Source organism: Amphibalanus amphitrite, unplaced genomic scaffold (assembly GCF_019059575.1).
Source record: "Amphibalanus amphitrite isolate SeventyFive unplaced genomic scaffold, NRLGWU_Aamphi_draft 000023F_arrow, whole genome shotgun sequence".
Classification (NCBI taxonomy): domain Eukaryota; kingdom Metazoa; phylum Arthropoda; class Thecostraca; order Balanomorpha; family Balanidae; genus Amphibalanus; species Amphibalanus amphitrite.
Window position 1 is genome coordinate 67,156 of NW_024881519.1, and position 18,691 is coordinate 85,846.

At 47.8% G+C, this 18,691-nt stretch overlaps 1 protein-coding gene across 1 annotated transcript in view; it reads right to left on the bottom strand.

Annotated features, from left to right (window-relative positions):
* Positions 1 to 18,691, bottom strand: part of LOC122392433 (piwi-like protein Siwi) — a 107,148-nt gene that overhangs the window by 63,190 nt on the left and 25,267 nt on the right. The window contains exon 3 of the mRNA XM_043387261.1: positions 8,619 to 9,122. Coding sequence (XP_043243196.1) covers positions 8,619 to 9,122 — 504 coding nt within the window. The remainder of the gene's footprint in view (positions 1 to 8,618; positions 9,123 to 18,691) is intronic.

An 18,691-nucleotide genomic window follows, 5' to 3' on the forward strand; every position in this document is an offset into this window, starting at 1 on the left:
CCAGTGACAGGTGCAGTGTAGAACAGGCGACGAGATGGGAGCATCTGAATGGTGTAGAAATTCTGGATTTGAACGTGCCCGTCGGGCTGCTGATTGGTGGAAATGTTGCTGACCTTCTGATGGTGAGAGAGGTTGTGTCTCCGTCAGCAGGACAGGAAGGACCACATGGTGTCAGAGTTGATTTGGGTTGGTACGTAGTGGGACTCTCCTGTCACGGCCTAGACGGCAGACCGCATCTGGTTAACTTTCTGCGAAAAAGTGATTGCAGAGATGACGAGGAGGACATCCGTTTGATGTTTGAGAAACTTTACTCTGAGGAGTTCCGTGATGTATCTGACAATCGTGAAGGCATGTCTGTCGAGGACAAGGAGTGGTTGGACAGGGTGAAAGGTACCGTCCGCAAGGACGAGGACGGTCACTTCGAAATCGCTCTTCCAAGGTCAGACCTGGGTAGCATTCCTGACAGCTTCCCAGTTGCCGAGAAGCGACTCGGTTCGCTCAGAAGGAAGTTTAAACGGGACCCGAGCATGTTTCAGTCGTACGCGTCTGTGATCAACTCGCTGAGAGATGACGGCTATGCAGAGAAGGTTCCGTCCAGCGAGCTTGCCCCAAGGTCACGTGACGTTTGGTACCTTCCGCACCATGCGGTAGAAAGCCCAGCGAAACTCAGGGTGGTGTTCGATTGCGCTGCTCGGTCAGCAGGGGTTTGTCTAAATGACATTCTCCAAGGCGGTCCCCACCTGGGTCAGCCGCTGACAGCGGTTGTTTCTCGCTTTCGTGAAGGTGGTGTGGCTTTCGCTTGCGACATACAGGCGATGTATCACAGGGTACATGTCCCTGCCAGGGATTTAGACTTACTTCGGTTCTTGTGGTTCAAGAACGATGACATTGATGCAGGCGAGATTGAAGTGTGGAGAATGCGTTCACACGTATTCGGTGCGGTCTCTAGCAGCAGCGTTGCATCCTTGGCTGTGCAACTGTGCGCCGAGGGGGGAAAGCAGCAGTTTCCCGAGGCCGCTGATGTGCTGCTGCGAAACATGTACGTTGATGACGCGCTTGTGGCAGTCGACTCTGTTGAGAAAGCGGTCAGTCTCGCAGATGATCTGAAACGGCTGTGCCAAACGGGCGCGTTCAGCATGAGGAAGTTTGTATCTAACAGTGCAGATTTCCTAAGGAGCATTCCCGAAGGAGAGAGAGGAAAGGGCGTCAGGGATTTGAATCTGGACAGAGACGAACTTGGCTGTAATCGTGCGTTGGGCGTGGAATGGTGCATGGAGGATGACACGTTCCGTTTTTGCTTTCAAGACAGGAAGAGCCCGGTGACGAGACGCGGGATCCTGTCCACTGTCAGCAGTGTTTTCGATCCCATTGGATTCTGGGCTCCCATTTCCCTGTCAGCGAAGCTGATTCTGCAGAAACTTTGTGCTGCATCCTGTGGCTGGGATGAGGCAATTCCACCCGCTTTGGTTGATGAGTGGCAAGCATGGCTTCGCCGAGCTGAGGAGCTGAGCGGTGCGTGCTTGGCTCGTGACATATCTGGTCCATCGGGAAGTGTGCGCTCCACGGAGCTGCACGTGTTCGTCGACGCCAGCGAATCGGCCTATTCTGCGGTGGCGTATATTCGAAAGGAAGTCGTGACCGAGAGTGATGGAGACAGTGTGTTCATGGAATTCCTGATGGGAAAGTCCCGAGTGGCCCCGCTTCGCTCTGTATCCGTCCCAAAGCTCGAGCTGGCTGGGGCCGTGCTGGGTTCTTTGATCCGGCAGTTTCTCGTCAGGGAGCTTGACACGAGGTTCGACAGAGTACATATATGGACGGATAGTATGGTGGTGTTGATGATGATCAGGAACAGGACGACCCGGTTCAAAACCTACGTTGCGAACCGACTGGCCCTGATTCATGACGTGACAGAGGTGTCTGAATGGGGTTATGTACCCTCGGGAGATAACCCTGCCGACGTGGGCTCACGTGGTGCGGACGGAACCAACTTGGGAATGTGGCTAAGGGGTCCGGGCTTCTTGATGAAGGACCAGTCAATGTGGCCTGTGGAGCCGACTGAACGTACCCCTCTCCCAGCGTCTGAGGTAAAGAAGTCTAGTCCTGTAGCCACAGCGTTGGTCGGGCGTCAGACTGATCCATTCGGTGGGCTAGTTCGTTACTTTTCGTCTTTCTATCGGCTGAAGGTGGCAGTAGCCTGGTACAAAAGATTCATGACTGTCATCAGAAATGGTGATTTCCGCAGGTACGTTTTGGCGAAGAGGAAAGGACTCAGGCCAAGACGTGGTGGAGGCGCGCGGGCTCTCCTGACGCAGTCGGACTTGAGCGATGCTGAGTCCGACATTCTCCGCTACGCTCAGTCCGGCATGGCTGATCTTCCTCGTGATCTGTCCACGGACGGTCCGGTGAGGGTGGCGAGGACCAGCCCCTTGGCCGCTCTCAGACCGCATATTCGTGATGGTCTCCTGGTGGTGGGAAGGTCGGCTGGATGCGGCAGAAGGAATCTCGATGCGAGCTCGCCATCCGGTGATACTCCCACGGGAGCATCACGTTTCAAAATTGGTGATCCGTGAGGCACACAGAGCTGTGGGACACGAAGGGAGAGATCATACGCTGTGGCGTGTGAGGGATAAGTACTGGGTTATTGGCGCTGGGCGAGAGATCAGGAAGATGCTGCGTGGGTGCACGGTATGTAGGAAGGTGAATGGCCGGCCGCTCGGGCAGCTGATGGCGGACCTGCCAGACGAGCGCGTCGTTCCGGGCGTTGGGGCGTTCGAGAAGATCTCGTGTGACGTTTTCGGTCCTATCCCAGTGAAGAGTGGCCGGACAGAGCGTAAGTGTTGGGCGCTGTTGAGTACCTGCATGACGACTCGAGGGGTGCATATAGAGCTGCTGGAGTCGCTCAGCACTGATTCGTTGGTCAATGCTATACGCCGTGTAGCAGCTCGCCGCGGAGAAATCCGCCAAGTGAGATCTGATAATGGGACCAACATGTGCGGAGCGGACAGGGAGCTTCGCGAGGCCCTGTTAGAGCTTGATCCCGAGGAGTTGCAACGGGCAGCCCGACCGCACGGAATTGACTGGGTGTTCAATCCGCCTCACGGTTCTCACTTTTCTGGGTCTGTAGAGCGTCAGATTAGGAGTGTCCGAAAAATTTGGAGGTCTATGCCTGTCACTCGTCTGTTGGATCGTGAAGCGCTGTACACACTACTCTGTGAAATAGAATCAATCCTGAACAGCAGGCCGCTCACGTTTGTTACCACCAGTGACAGTAACGTTGAGCCAATTACCCCGAATCACTTGCTTCTCTTGCGTGCGTCTGTTCACCCTGTTCCTGGTGTGTTCGGTGAGTCCGAGTCGTTCTCGAGGCGCCGCTGGAGGTACGTGCAGTACTTGGCTGATCAGTTTTGGGTGAGATGGAAGAGAGAATATTTGCCTGCGCTCCAGGCTAGGCAAAGATGGAGACATGGTGCGAGAAATCTCCAGGTAGGAGATATTGTACTGCTTGTCGAGTCAGGTGCTCCCCGAGGTACTTGGCCACTTGCCAGGGTAGTTGAGACGAGACCCAGTCGGGACGGCCGTGTTCGAAAGGCCTTAGTTAAGACCAGTGCATCGACTTACCTCCGACCTATCCATAAGATGGTTTTAGTTCTTGCTGAGGCCGATTTGGAATGGTGAGTGTTTCGCAGCCGCCAAGGTGTGCAGCTCTGATGGTGTTACTGTTTATATGTGTTAGCTTGTAAGGCTACTACAGGCGGCGTCGAGACGTTGCGAGCGTAACTTAGTGTTGCGTATCGATGTATTCTGTCATGTCTTGTTGTTCCCATGTATTTATCGTGGCAGCGCTCGAGTTTTTTTTTTCAGCCGTATGCTGAAGGGGGGAGTGTAGGCGCTGCTCGTACGTCTGCTCGACTCAGCTGCTCGGTGCGCGGTTAGGTCGACAGTAGCGCCCCCCGTGGCCCTCCTGCTTGCGTAGCTCGGCAATAGATGGCACCGCCGGCTAGTGGCAGTACATGTGTATGTGTGTCAGTATTAGCGCAGTATAGTGATGGCAGTATTGAACTCTCGGTTGGCGTTTGTTTTTTGATTTGTCGTCATTGGCTTAAGATATCTCGGCATATTATGTGTCGTGACCCTCATTATGATATGTGGCGATTTGGTATACCTGTCTTTCGGTTTCTATTGGCATTTTTATTCATTGGCGATTAGAGGTGATGTAGTCGTGGTACGCTTAGTGATGTTCATTTCGGTTTCTGCGTTGAGTTGGACGTGTGGCGCGGCGTGCCCTGTAAGTGAAATGGTTTGTATGGATAAAATTGTATGCCATGATTGTAACGTTTCGCATAATTTCCATTAATTACCGTTTTGCTGGTTTTTACGTGGTCAGCTCTGTTACAGTTTGGCTCTTACCTGTACCATTTAGACGGATTTGTTTCGTTTCTTTGTCACTGTTACGCCACATTTGTAAATGGGGTGTCGCATGCAGGTTGCGCCCGGTTTTTGGTGCGAATCATCCGTGGCGCCTGCTTCTGTTGGTGGCGCCGGTTGGTGCGGCGCTCGACGTACTGGTGGCGCCGTTGGTGAGGCGTTCGGCGCGCTGGTGGCGCCTGCCTGGTGTGGCGCCCGACGCCTCGACAGCGCCTGTTTGGTGTGGCGCGCCCGGCCACGTACTTTGGCGCCTGGTTTTGGTGGCGCTCGAGCACTGTGCTCACTTTGGCTGCCGTCTACATCCTGCCGAGAGTCACTCCGATGGTGAGGATATGATTATTGTTTTGGCGTAAGTGTGTGGGCATAAGTACGAGATTTGACTTAAGTGTAATAATGTGAGATAGCACCTCGTATAGCTATGTTTCTGTCCCTCACGCCTATGTTCAACTGTGGTATGTGTTATATTTGTTTGTGTGTCTTTGGCAGAAACCGTGCTCATGCACATGCGCTGTTACAATACAGCGTGGTAATCATCTGGCCTTTTTGGCGGAGCGGAGCAGACGGCGGCTACAGTATGTATCATGGTCGTGAAGTAGTCACGAGAAATTGCCAAGATGAAGATTCAGATCAAGATTTTGGCAAATGCGAAACGATAATCAATAATCGAAGATAGCCATTTGATTGTTCATGGTATTGGCAGTCTAATGCCGTTTACAGCATGTCTGTATGTCTATTCTGTGATTTTATGATTTTTTGAACATATGCCGTTTTTGGTCGAAAACTCAAAAATCATGACGTCACTAAAACCTCGATATCTCAAAAAAAATCCAACCGATTTTTTTTTTAATTTTGTCACAATAGACTTCTATCAATTCCCTACAGGTACCCGAAATTTGGCGCGCCTGCACCGCCCCGTTTTTATGCTATGGCCCGGCGAAAAAAGTGGGGGCGTTTAACGCCCCCCCCCCCCCCAGCAACTCGCGGGTTAACCCGGCAGTTGCTGGGGTATTTCGCCACCCACCGTTTGCTGGGGGGGGGGGCGTTAAACGCCCCCAGCCGATAACTCGAGAACCAATAGGCGCAGCGAAACGCACGAGGCGGCAAACGAAAGAGCGCGACGAGACGCTTCAGATGAGTACTTTAAAGTTGAATTTTGAGGTCACAGGTCGGGTCAAGGTCAGGTCAAACACCTGAAATCGGGCTTTCAGTAGCATGGACTTCAGGACTTCGCAATGGGCGCCTCTCGCCATAAACTCTGTCAAAACGGTGCACAATCCATCTTATAAGGCATACAAGAGTGTCAGCTCCATGTAGGGGTCAGTCAAGCATAGGTCAGGGTCAAGGTCAGGTCAACCGGGTAGGCACATATCCCCGAAAATCAAAACTGATATTCGCAGCCTGTGACACATGTTTTATAGGTAATTTGGGGCGTAGAACACGATGGTGACATTCATTTTATCATATGTGTACGTGTTTGGCTCAAAAAGTTCAATTTAAGAAATTCATGTATCATGGTCGTGAAGTAGTCACGAAAAATTGCCAAGATTCAGTTCAAGATTATGGAAAATGCGGAACGATAATCAATAATCGAAGATAGCCATTTGATTGATCATGGTATTGGCAGTGTAATGGCGTTTACGGCATGTCTGTATGTCTATTCTGTGATTTTATATGATTTTTTGAACATATGCCGTTTTTGGTCGAAAACTCAGAAATCATGACGTCCCTAAAACCTCGATATCTCAAAAATTTTCCGACCGATTTTTTGGAAACTTTGTCACAATAAACTTCAATCAATTCCCTACAGGTACCCAAAATTTGGCGCGCCTGCGGCGCGCCGTTTTTATGCTATGGCCCGGCGAAAAAAGTGGGGGCGTTTAACGCCCCCCCCCCCCAGCAACTCGCGGGTTAATGGGCCAAACAACATCGGTGCTGGCGAGACTATCGTTTGTATTACAGGTAAAGGCAGTATATTCAAATTACCCCACGGTGGGGCAATTTGAACACACCGTGACTTGGTAGAGAAGTGAGGCTATGCTATTCAAGGTATGCTCGGCTCGTCCAAAAATGAGGCTCGCATGGTGAAAGCAAGTGACACTTGCGCTACTGAAGCAGTTTTTCTTCATCCAGGGTTAAGCTGGAATTTGGTAAAACAGAGAAGACGTAAAAATATGTTCAAATTACCCCACACTACCCTATGTTATCAGTCGGTCGGAACTCACTGCAAATAGATGCGCCATGCTCCACTCCTTCAACTGGATCTGTCACTAATCAAAGTACACGCCCTGTGTGGCAACAAAATGCAAAAGTTTGTTTTTGGGGAAAATATAAACTTTTGGGTTAGTATCCGCGTTTTCAGTTTTATCGAAAAAAGAATACCTACCACGCAGTTTGCAGAGGGTTGTACGCTAACGGAGCTAAAGGAACGAGTAGGAATTTCGCTCACCGTTTGGCCTATAAATGAGTTAGAACTTCGGTGCAACGTGGGCATGCTGCTCTCCCCGAACGGAAGCCATTTCTACCTACCCGATTGTAAGTTTTTTTTTTGGGTCAGAGTCCCCAGGTCACGAAAATGGTCGAAGGAGGTCAAATTGCATACCATTCGATTCGGCAGGTCTTCCTGAGTTCATTGGTGGCTTGCCTGAATCGCTATCTCGATTTGATGGGGAGTTATGGACCAAAAACTATAATGACCAGACGATAGTGAATTCATAAATGACGTCACGCAAGTTCAACAATGCAAAAGTAAAGCATAGGACCTTGCAAAAGTAAAGCTTGAACTAGTTTGATATCGTTTCCGGCGCCAAAATAGCAATGACCTGGGTCAAAAATTTCACACATTGTCAAAAATTTATGTACAAAAAGCTACCCCAAGCGGCGGTAGCGCCGCGGTTTTTTATTCACACGCAAAAAACGCGACAGGGTGGTAACATATGCCCCCCCCCCCCCACACACACACTGGGGCGAAGGTTAAAAATATAGATAAGTTTCAAAAGCAAAATTTGTGTGATGCATACTGCTTACAAGGAATGTGGCTTCAAACAAAATTACGGTTTTCAAGATAATTAGCTTTTGTCTTGATTTACAGCCCTCATTGTAACTAGGGTCAAATCACGACCCGGCACCGTAGCTCAGCTTCTCCCACAAGTTCATGTTTGGACGTTTGTGGTTTCTAAGTGTATGGTTTGGTGTAAAAAAGAGTGTCACATTTCAGATGCTGGGATATTTAGCTACAAAATACGCCAGTATTTATTCATATTTCCCATCATTTTTTTCGGGCCCCTAAAGCGCTAGAATGCATGGATCGCCTACAGTGGAGCGGAAGCTTATCACGCGTTGACCGATCATAATGCGGAGTTCAAAACCAGTTAAAAACCATGCAAATTGCCTGACGCTGGGCTCTGCGACAGATGGCTGCATTCTCGACATTCTTCCGTAAAGTATTAAATTTCCTGCGTAGGGCACTCTTTTCGGAACGAGAAATGGAATATATTTGTCTACGGTGATCATTGGGACATAAAAGCTCTCGATTTGCGCTAGTCTCAGTTAAAGCTACAAAAAAGTGATATTTCAGTTCAAACACCATGTTTTGAGGTGCCCCACCTCCTTTTTCCGTCGATATCCTCAAGTTTTGCATATATCGTCACCTACCTTTCAGGACCCCCCTAGCAGTCAATTATACACCATTAGGTCATGTTTTCCACAGCCTATGAAAGGCTGACCACAAAGACAGAAAGAAAAAGCGAAACAAGTTGCAGCGTGACCTCCAGGAATTGCCCGAGCTACATCTCGGAAACCGTTGTTCAAAGAAAAAAATCCTTGCCACAGATGGCTTCCCCGCCCATCACAACCCCTGACACCAGTTTTAAACGAAAAATAAAATAATTGGGTGCAAATTTAATTTTTTATTTGTCGATTTGTCGTGCTTTTCAAAATCGGGAACAAAAAATCGCGTTAATTTTACTTTTCCTGACATCCAGTGGCCGTAACGATGAGCTGATCGAAAAGACCTTTATAGTTTACCGCGTCTTTCCAGCTTTTTTACTTTCCGAAATAGCCTGGTGCACATAGCTAATGGCGACATTGGCTGAAAGGTCCACCCCGGCGCGGGTTTAACTTCTTAGTGCGGATGCCAATCAACCGAGGGCTCGCCAGCCCGCCCAGTTACTCCAAATGCCTGGCTAGTGTCTCACCTGTTCTGGCAGCATCCTCTCCAGGAACAGCATCGTGCCGTCAAAAATGTAGTGCTGACCCAGACGCGCTTGGTGGGCACGCAACAGCTTCTTCCGGAAGCGCGTGTTATCCTCGGGCGGGTCGAAGTCGACGCGGTACTGCTTGATGGACCATGACGTCTTGTCCACGACGTTGAAATAGTTGACCATCAGCTGGATTGGAGCACCGATGCCACCCACCTTGCTGACTATCTTCTCGGGGCGTGTGGTCTCCATTTGGCGCGCCTCGCGCGGGCCGCCGTCGCGCCGGCCGCGCGTGGCGCCGCGGCCCACGCTGGCGGCGCCGTTGCCGCCCGAGCTGGCCTGCGCCTCGGTGCTGCCGCCGACGCTGCTGCCCACCTGCAGCGCAGACATGTCGCGCACCAGGCCGTCGGCGGTGGTCGGCTCGCGCGCCGCAGACGGGTGGTGGCTGGCGCGCGTCGGTGGTGCCGCGCCCGTCGGAACTGCCGACGCCCCCACAGTCGGCTGAAACACACAGACACAGTGAGAGCGCCTTGACGGCTTGTCCATCCTTGACGGCTTGGACACAGTCACGGATGTCAGCGATCTTGAGCTGTCAGACAGTTCCGCTACACGTGAACCAGTTGGCCGCTGCACGGCTCGCTCTCCCCGCCACTGCCCAGTCTGATATCGCCGCTCATGGCTGACAGCTTTGTGTAAATATGAGTTCATGATGGCGGGATATTTTTGCATGCTATGGGCACAAGTTTTTAAATGGCAGATTTCCGTTTCGTGTCGAGCATAGACCGCGTCGCCCTGGCAGAGCTGCGAACTGCGTAATAAAAAAACGGAGATATGTAGTTAATGACGCACAGTCTTTTATCGAAACGAGACGGGGCGAGATGGGAGTCGACAGCCAAAGTCGATCGAAAGTAGATGGCGATTAGCAAATCATAATAATAATAGCATAATACTAGGGTGACCCGCGTGCTCCGCAACGCGAAAAGGGGTATTTTCGATCGGCGGGTGTTTGGTTGTTCTTGTGTCGGTTGGGTTATCTATCAATTTCGGTCGATTGCTTTTTGATGGCTAAATGATTTGGCTTGGCAATAATATCCATCGCATCGAGGTGCCCGAGTCTGATAAGCATGCTTTCTACTTCAGAACATGTAAAATGTGCTTTATAATTTAGGTGCGTAGTTTTATGACAAATGAAAGGCGTAGATAATTTTCGCTAAAAATGGTTTTGCAGAGGCTTGAAACATTTATATTTTTAAGAGTACTGTTGCTTGTCATGCAACCGTGATGATCGGATCTTGAAAAGAATTGAATGCTCTTTCTAATGTTAGCATTTTAAATTGCCAAACGCATCGGGTTATGCAGCAAAACCCCTGAAATTATTAAGTGGCACATTTTGGACAAATGTAATTTTCTCCAGCGATTTGTTCCACCTTGTTTTTGATCAATTAACTTTTCACAATTTTTCCATGAGAAGCGGTATATTTCTCTTGCCAATAGACATTGTTTTAACTCCCTCAGTCTGACGGTCACGTAAAAATAAAATCCAAAATCCGTCCGAAACTTCGATTTTTCAAATAAAAGTGCCCACAAAGGTGCACGTGGTGCGTGCCATCCCCTGCACCGCACACCATTCGATAGCCCGTTTGTTTCTCTACACGATGCTGTTTTCCCCGTGACGATCGGGCGCACGGTTACCGAGATATTGCACGGGGACGGGACCCGGGTCGGCCAAATTTAGCCATTTTCGCCCGTTTTTGCAAGCCGATTTATACATGTTAAGTCTATGACGCGAATTTGCACTTTTTGGGCACGCGCTACGCGCTCGCTATCGATCCGATCGAGCCGAGGCCGCTCAAAGGCACGTTGTCCATCCTTGTTCTATGAGTTGCGCAAATTTCAGCGCGGTAGGTGCAACGGTGTGCCCTGTAACCCGCGCTACGTAGCACCATGTCGCGACCTCGGTAACAGACAGAAACTACGTCACCACAAATAGTATAGTAGATAATAATGATGATAATAATAATGATAATAATAATAATAATAATAATCATCATCATCATAATAATAATAATAATAATAATAATAATAATAATAATAATGATAGTGATAAGTATAATGATAATGAAGATGATAATGATAATAGCATCATGAAAATTAAACTTATTTACGGTAGGTAGCTGCGATGAAATTGAATTTGTCTTATTCTAATTTGAATTTGACGTATTCGAATTTGATCTTGAGTAAGTCGAAATTGCGTTTGACTTCTTCCAATTTGAAGCTGGCATATCTCAACTTGAGCTTGAAGCATTCGATTTTGCATTTGGCATCTTCCAATAAAAATTTGACTTATTCGAATTTGAACTTGACTTATTCGAACTTGAGCCTAAAAAGGTGTAGTTCTGTACAGCCATGACGACTTTATAGACAAACATTTTCAGAATGGCAATGTGGGGCTATTTGGCCGGGACTAGCGGGGCAACTTGGCCGGTGCGCTCAGAGTCACTATGCTGGGACGGCCAAGTTGTCATGGTCATACCATAAAGGACATAATTCATGACCAGCTTTGACTACCTTGATGCCATATTTCCTATTGGACAGCTGTAAGGGCATGTGACGTCATCAAAGGTTACCTAACGCTTTTTTGCTAATAAATACTTACAGAAAAAAGATACACCCGCGCAAATGGTCTCATTGTATTCAGCTCGTCAAGGCGCATCGAATGATATACATGATGACCTTGAACTCACGTAACCTTGAGGTCAAGCGACCTGAGGTAACGTGACCTGAAGCCAACCTTTGACCTTCACCTCTCGAGGTCAACACATACATGTTTCGATGCGGAATGACGAGAGAATTACGATGGTACTTTTAGTTTTGGCCTAGCTTGATTAACCCTAGAACGCCTAGGGGTTCTTGTATGGGGGTTGTATCAACCCCCCCCCCCCCCTGAGGTTTTTTCAAAGTGCACGCTAAACGGCTTGTCGTAGCGGGCTGAAATTTTCAATACCCTCTGGGGCAACCTTTGCGCATCTTTAGCCGAAAAAAATTGATCGGGTCATGTCAGGTCACGGAGTTATGACGTCATAAGAGGTACAGCCTCCGGCCGACAGTTACCAAACGTGTGCGCCGAATCCCTAGGTTTTCTGCCGGTGATACCCACATTGTTTGATGGATCATGATGAAACTTCCCATGCATGTTGGGGCAAGCATTGGCTATCGTGTGGTGCAAGAAAATTGACCGGGTCAGGTCAGGTCACGGAGCTATGACGTCACAAGAGGAACAGCGTCCGGTACTATTTTTGAAAAGCGCCCGAACCACTATTTTGCTAATTCTTGTCACCTCAATGGGAATATGCAGCAATATTAGCTTCTATAGGGAGCAAATGGACCTCCCAAATCCAAAAATACAATCAGATTTCAAAAATTTAAATTTTGATTTTTCGAATTTCTGCCGCCGACTGTGACCTTGCCGACTTCCGGCGCTCCCAACGCGCCATTTTTAGAGCTAGGGAAACGAAATACATACCAAACGATAGAGAATTGATCAAGGAACACGATAGTGAAGGTTTCAAGTCGATATCTCCCACCGTTTTGCCGCAATCGCCGCGGAAAGTTGAAAAAGTTTGATTTTTTCGGAAAATTTGACCTTTGACCGGTCATAAGTAGGTCAAATGTTGACCTAGGACCAAAAAATATACCACCAATCGCGAGATCTCGTTGAGAGCAATCCGTTGGTTTTTTCCGCTAAGCTCTACGACCTTCCGTTTCGAAACGCCAGGGGGGGGGGGTCGTAACAACCCCCCCCCCCCCTGGTCGTTCGTGTTATGAGAAATGGCCTGGTCGTGCGAGGGTTAATTCAAAAGCTATTCGTAAAAAAAACTGTCATCGCATCTAGAGTCGCTATTTTGACTATTTTCGACCCCTGTGACGGCTGAGCCAACCTCCAAAATGCTTCAAATGCGTCGTAGGACATGCGTCATTGCTGAATGTGAAGCTGACTCGCCTATAACAAAAATCATGGCCTGAAACTAACACCTTGAATGGTTTTTAGCACAGTTTTGAGAGACATTATGAATATAATAAGAGATATTAACCTTACTCTCATATTAGCCAAAAGATATAAAATTTCAAAAAGACAAAATACAGTTTCGGGAGCTTTCGGCTTTGCGCCTTTATCAACCGTTATGTATTATTTAGATCATTTTCATCACAAACTTGCATGGAACAGAAAATTCGAATTGGTACGAACATGCAGACATCACACACGCACTTCCCAGCTACTCTTTAAAAACGCATCTATGCAAAACTTACAGAGACATAAAAGATTTATCTTGAAGTGCAGAACAAGATAGTCATGTCGAAAACATGAGTGTTACATGAGTGATCGTGGGTACATCATCAATAATGGGTCCCGACCCCCCGACCAACATTAAAAATATGGAGATAAGCATATATGAGGTAAGTACATGCATGCATACGATAACAGAAGTGTACAACAGCACAACCGCACGGCGCACACCCGCGCACACAAGTTTCCACGGTCAGTCAGTTTAGATATAATGACCACTCAGATGATAGGCCAAGACGAGGTTTGCGTGTTAAGAGTGGGTTGAAGTTCGCGAATAAAAATGGATTCCCAAATTTTTCTATCTGGGCCGTCTTTTGACACATGCAGAATCTTGATTGAGACGTTTGAGCAGTCCAGTTGCACAGAGTGTTTCGTTTGGTGAAGGCCAAAAGGGGTGTCTAGTTTGTTGTTTTTTGCATCTCTCATGTGTTCATTATATCTAAGCCTGACAGATCGGCGTGTTTCACCGACATACACAGACTCGCCTTGTGCGCACAGTTGACATTCCATCTGGTACACCACATTCTTTTCATGACATCTCCCACGCAACCCTGCCTCACAGCATGGACACTTCCTGCCCCCACCTGGGCAGGGTGCTGGTTGGTAGGCCGCCCGCACTAGTTTTTGTTTCAGGTTGGGACCTCCTTTCCATGCAACTTTCAGGTTGAGGTGACTAGCCCTAATGATACCCTCAATCCTGTGGCTGAGTGCATCATCAATGAATGGAAGCGCAAGATAGACGGGGGCAGAGCCCGATCTAGTCGGCCTTAGGCGGTTATCACGTTGGGCTTCGTGTTGGAGCCTGCTAACTAAGTGGGGCGGGTAGCCGTTCTTTGTGAATAGGTCATGGATGAGTTTAAGGCTACGGGCTCGTGGTAGACCAGGGGAAGAGATTTTGAGCCCGTAGCCTTAAACTCATCCATGACCTATTCACAAAGAACGGCTACCCGCCCCACTTAGTTAGCAGGCTCCAACACGAAGCCCAACGTGATAACCGCCTAAGGCCGACTAGATCGGGCTCTGCCCCCGTCTATCTTGCGCTTCCATTCATTGATGATGCACTCAGCCACAGGATTGAGGGTATCATTAGGGCTAGTCACCTCAACCTGAAAGTTGCATGGAAAGGAGGTCCCAACCTGAAACAAAAACTAGTGCGGGCGGCCTACCAACCAGCACCCTGCCCAGGTGGGGGCAGGAAGTGTCCATGCTGTGAGGCAGGGTTGCGTGGGAGATGTCATGAAAAGAATGTGGTGTACCAGATGGAATGTCAACTGTGCGCACAAGGCGAGTCTGTGTATGTCGGTGAAACACGCCGATCTGTCACAGTGTGTCCAAAATTGTAGTGTTGCGTGGAAATTCACCCATAGTGAAAAGTATAATGACATCCTAAAAATGTAAATAAAAATATCCACACGGCAGTCACGACTAATAATAACCTCGAACCCAAACGTCTAGGAGTAAGGGCAACACAAACCTCGCAAACTCTCACAACACGCTAAGACAATCATTCGAATAACTAAAATGTTCAAATATATGACCCGACTTAAAAACCTCATTTGACATCCCGAAAATCAGAATGTCCAACGTTTTATCAGTATTTAATGTTTCTACATCATTTTCTCGTGACATAAATAAAAACAGTGCTTAAAAAGGGTCGAAGTCAAGTTTTATAAAAATAACGACATCTTTTTCGGTCTTTTTTTCTACATCCTCCCCCTAACGTAAAATGAATTTAGCCACACTGATCTGTCAGGCTTAGATATAATGAACACATGAGAGATGCAAAAAACAACAAACTAGACACCCCTTTTGGCCTTCACCAAACGAAACACTCTGTGCAACTGGACTGCTCAAACGTCTCAATCAAGATTCTGCATGTGTCAAAAGACGGCCCAGATAGAAAAATTTGGGAATCCATTTTTATTCGCGAACTTCAACCCACTCTTAACACGCAAACCTCGTCTTGGCCTATCATCTGAGTGGTCATTATATCTAAACTGACTGACCGTGGAAACTTGTGTGCGCGGGTGTGCGCCGTGCGGTTGTGCTGTTGTACACTTCTGTTATCGTATGCATGCATGTACTTACCTCATATATGCTTATCTCCATATTTTTAATGTTGGTCGGGGGGTCGGGACCCATTATTGATGATGTACCCACGATCACTCATGTAACACTCATGTTTTCGACATGACTATCTTGTTCTGCACTTCAAGATAAATCTTTTATGTCTCTGTAAGTTTTGCATAGATGCGTTTTTAAAGAGTAGCTGGGAAGTGCGTGTGTGATGTCTGCATGTTCGTACCAATTCGAATTTTCTGTTCCATGCAAGTTTGTGATGAAAATGATCTAAATAATACATAACGGTTGATAAAGGCGCAAAGCCGAAAGCTCCCGAAACTGTATTTTGTCTTTTTGAAATTTTATATCTTTTGGCTAATATGAGAGTAAGGTTAATATCTCTTATTATGAAACTAACACCGGCCAAATTGTCCCACACCCCCGGCCCCGGCCAAATAACCCTGCTAGTGGGGCAATTTGGCCGCTTTGCAGACCTTTGTAATGCGTCACAATTTCAATATAAGTAGTTAATCTATCATTTAAGTTTACTGTCCGGGAAAGTAAAATGTATGCTACACCTGGCAGCGTTGAGAAAATGCAGAAATGTGTTGTCGATTTTTAGTTACATCGTTTTCTAAAAAAAAAGCGGCCAAATTACCCCACTCTCCCCTACGTGCCGTCCGTGATGTTAAAGCAAAGGTGGCTAGTTGTAGGGCCTCGCACGCTGACAAAAAGCTTATAGATCATATGCACACCATAAATACCTCTTTTTATTTTAAACTGCTCAGTGATCTATCCTTGCACGTACCGCCTTATTAAGTCATACATTTATTTAGTCCACGTCCCAATTAGATCCGTTCCACTCAAGTGTGGCTGTTCCAGGTCAGGCTCAATATATCATATATCAAAGTAGAAACAGCTCACTGTTGGTCACTTATGCCAAAGTACAGGCACACGCACCAATTCACGCCCATTCCCACTCCGCCATAGACGTGTCATCGAGAGCCAGCGCTGCTGGCAGCCAGCCCAACTGTGACTGGCGCACGGTGCTTGTTTGTTTTTGTTTTGTTGGGTTAGGGCCCTTTCGGTCTGACAAGCCCATTTCAGAGCCGGACGAATGATAGGAATTAGGGGGAGACATTGGTCTGGGCAGACACCCTAGAGTCGCCGGGGCTGCCAACCCGTCCGAATGGACAGGCCTACACAGACAGGCGGGGAGGCACACAGGCAGCGGGGTGCGGTCGTGAGGGGCAGTGGAGGGTGGGTTACCCACCTGCCCCCTACGGCACACCCACCGCGGGGCAGCCCGCACGTCAGGGACAGGGGTGCCCTCCCACACCCGCGGTCATGCAAAGGGATACTCACGTAGCTGCGGCGGGTCAGCCACAGGGAAACGAGTAAGTACCGGTGCGCAGTGGCGCAGCCAGAACTCTGGCGACGGGGGTGAGAGACGTTCGCGATGGGCCCCCCAGCAAAGTGGGCCCCCCTCAACCAAATGGGGCCCCTCACCAACAACGAAAGGTCAGATCATTGTCATCATTACCAGCCAAATCGGGAAAAAGGACAAATAGGTATCTCTTGATCTGAAAAGGCACGTAAAAAACAACAGCATATTTACAGAAACACGACCATTCTGCCCATATTTGATGGACAGCGTGCAATGGATGGCCAGCGGCCACTCAAAGGGTTGGGCTAGGTCAAAAGATTTTTAAAAAAGCTCAACATCAGTTTTTCGACTATTACTTTTGCTATAGGAGATGAGGTAGAGTTATGACATTGTCTTGAAGGTGTTAATCATCCATACGGATCGGTTGATGTCTGATGACCATCATGAACTTCTCAAAAAAGGCATGACCTTGATCTGCGGTCACATTTTGAAGTTGAACTTTTTATGTGAAATTATAGGTAGCTCATTCGATGCATGTTAACAAGAGAATGATGACAGAGTAAATGTCTCATAGTTTTTCTCACCAAAGTCCTTGCAAAAATTCTTAGCAAAACTGTTTTGGAAAAATGCGACTATTTACATGGCTTTGCCGGTTTTACCCTCTGCTCTGTTGCCAAACCATTGACATGAGGCATTGAGGTCAAATCTTAAAAGCGAAAGCGTTTTGAAAGACCTATCGAATGAGTTGTTCCGCAAAGCCCTGGCTCATTGGTTCACGAGTTATACGGCTATTTGTGAAAAAATAGACAATTTTTTTCGTCGTAATCTTGTCTTTGTGTTTATCATAATTTTATCATAATTTCATCTTCAATGACCTCAGCGATGACCTAATCGAAAAATGACCTCTACGATTCTGAAGCATCCTATAGCTATCCGTTGCTTTTCTCGTCTTTCTAGCCGTCTTAAATTATGATCGGGTTTGGCCGATACGCCCCCCCCCCCCCCATGGCTGATTGCACGAGTTAGAGAGCTATCGAACCCACTTTCAGCGCGCTATAGCTTTTTATGTCCTCGAGTGTCGAAATAGTCGAAACTTTTCCTTCAATGAACAGGATGACGTGTGCTTTGGTCTGAAATGCAATATGACTGAAGTAATTTCTCCATGATTTTCGACGCTCTTTAGAAAGCCGCCTACCGCCGCACTTGTCGCTACGTGACCCTGGAGTCAGATTAGAAGGGAATATTCAAACACCCCCCAGGGGCATAAAACTGGAGAGCCTGGGGCCCTGCTCCGCGGGGCGCGGTCGAGCTAGGCTAGAGCCAGTTTGCGACATTTACAAGCCCACGTAAAGCCCTCAAGAATCTGCATAGAGCACAGGCCTTCCAAGACTTCGGGGTTTATATATCGACAATCGACATGTTCTTTTGAGGCCTGCGTGGTGGCTATCAGAGGTCGGTGGGCCCCTCAAAAGCTGGTGCAGGAGCCTCAGGTGTCAGTTTAACCCGCGCCCTGCTGGGGGGGGGGGGTGTTTGAACACCCCCCCCTGTGGTTTTTCGCGAATATCTCAAAAACGGCGGCGCGGAGCGCCGCCGTTTTTGGTACACCTTACCATACATCAATTCTACACATGTTGTGAAAATTTCAGACCAAGGTCATTCAAGGTCAGGTCACCAGGTCACTTGAAGTGACCTCACCTCATAAAAACTTTCAATGTCTGTCATAGCTACACCGAGTGACCGATCGCTTTGAAACTTTCAGCGATTGCTAAGAGCAATAGCATGTACAAAATGTATATCTCAGAATTTTGATATCGATGACCTAAGGTCAGGTCAATTTTGCGACCTCCCCATTATAAGTCAATGGGAGAAAATTGAAATGCGCCTCTTTTGGATGAAAGACATTATAAACACTCCCAAACACCGAATTACAAGTGGTTTAGACACACTGAACTTGAAAATGGTGTCCGTGACCCTTGTTTATGCCCTGAGGTCATCTTAGGTCACGAATGGTATCTAACAGTTTTTCGCAAATAACTTTTGATAGAGGCATGCTAGAGCGATGAAAACGCCTTAGATGTGTTCAGCTCGACGATACGGATCGACTGATATGCAACATGACCCTTTCCGGTCAGGTCATGACCTTGACCTGAGGTCAAATTTTCAAGTTGACCTTTCAAGGTCAAGACATAGTTCATTCGATGCGTCTTGACGAGAGGAACACGATGCCGGTAAAAGTAAGCTCGTACAAGGCTTGGGTCAAAAGTTATTGCAGAAAAA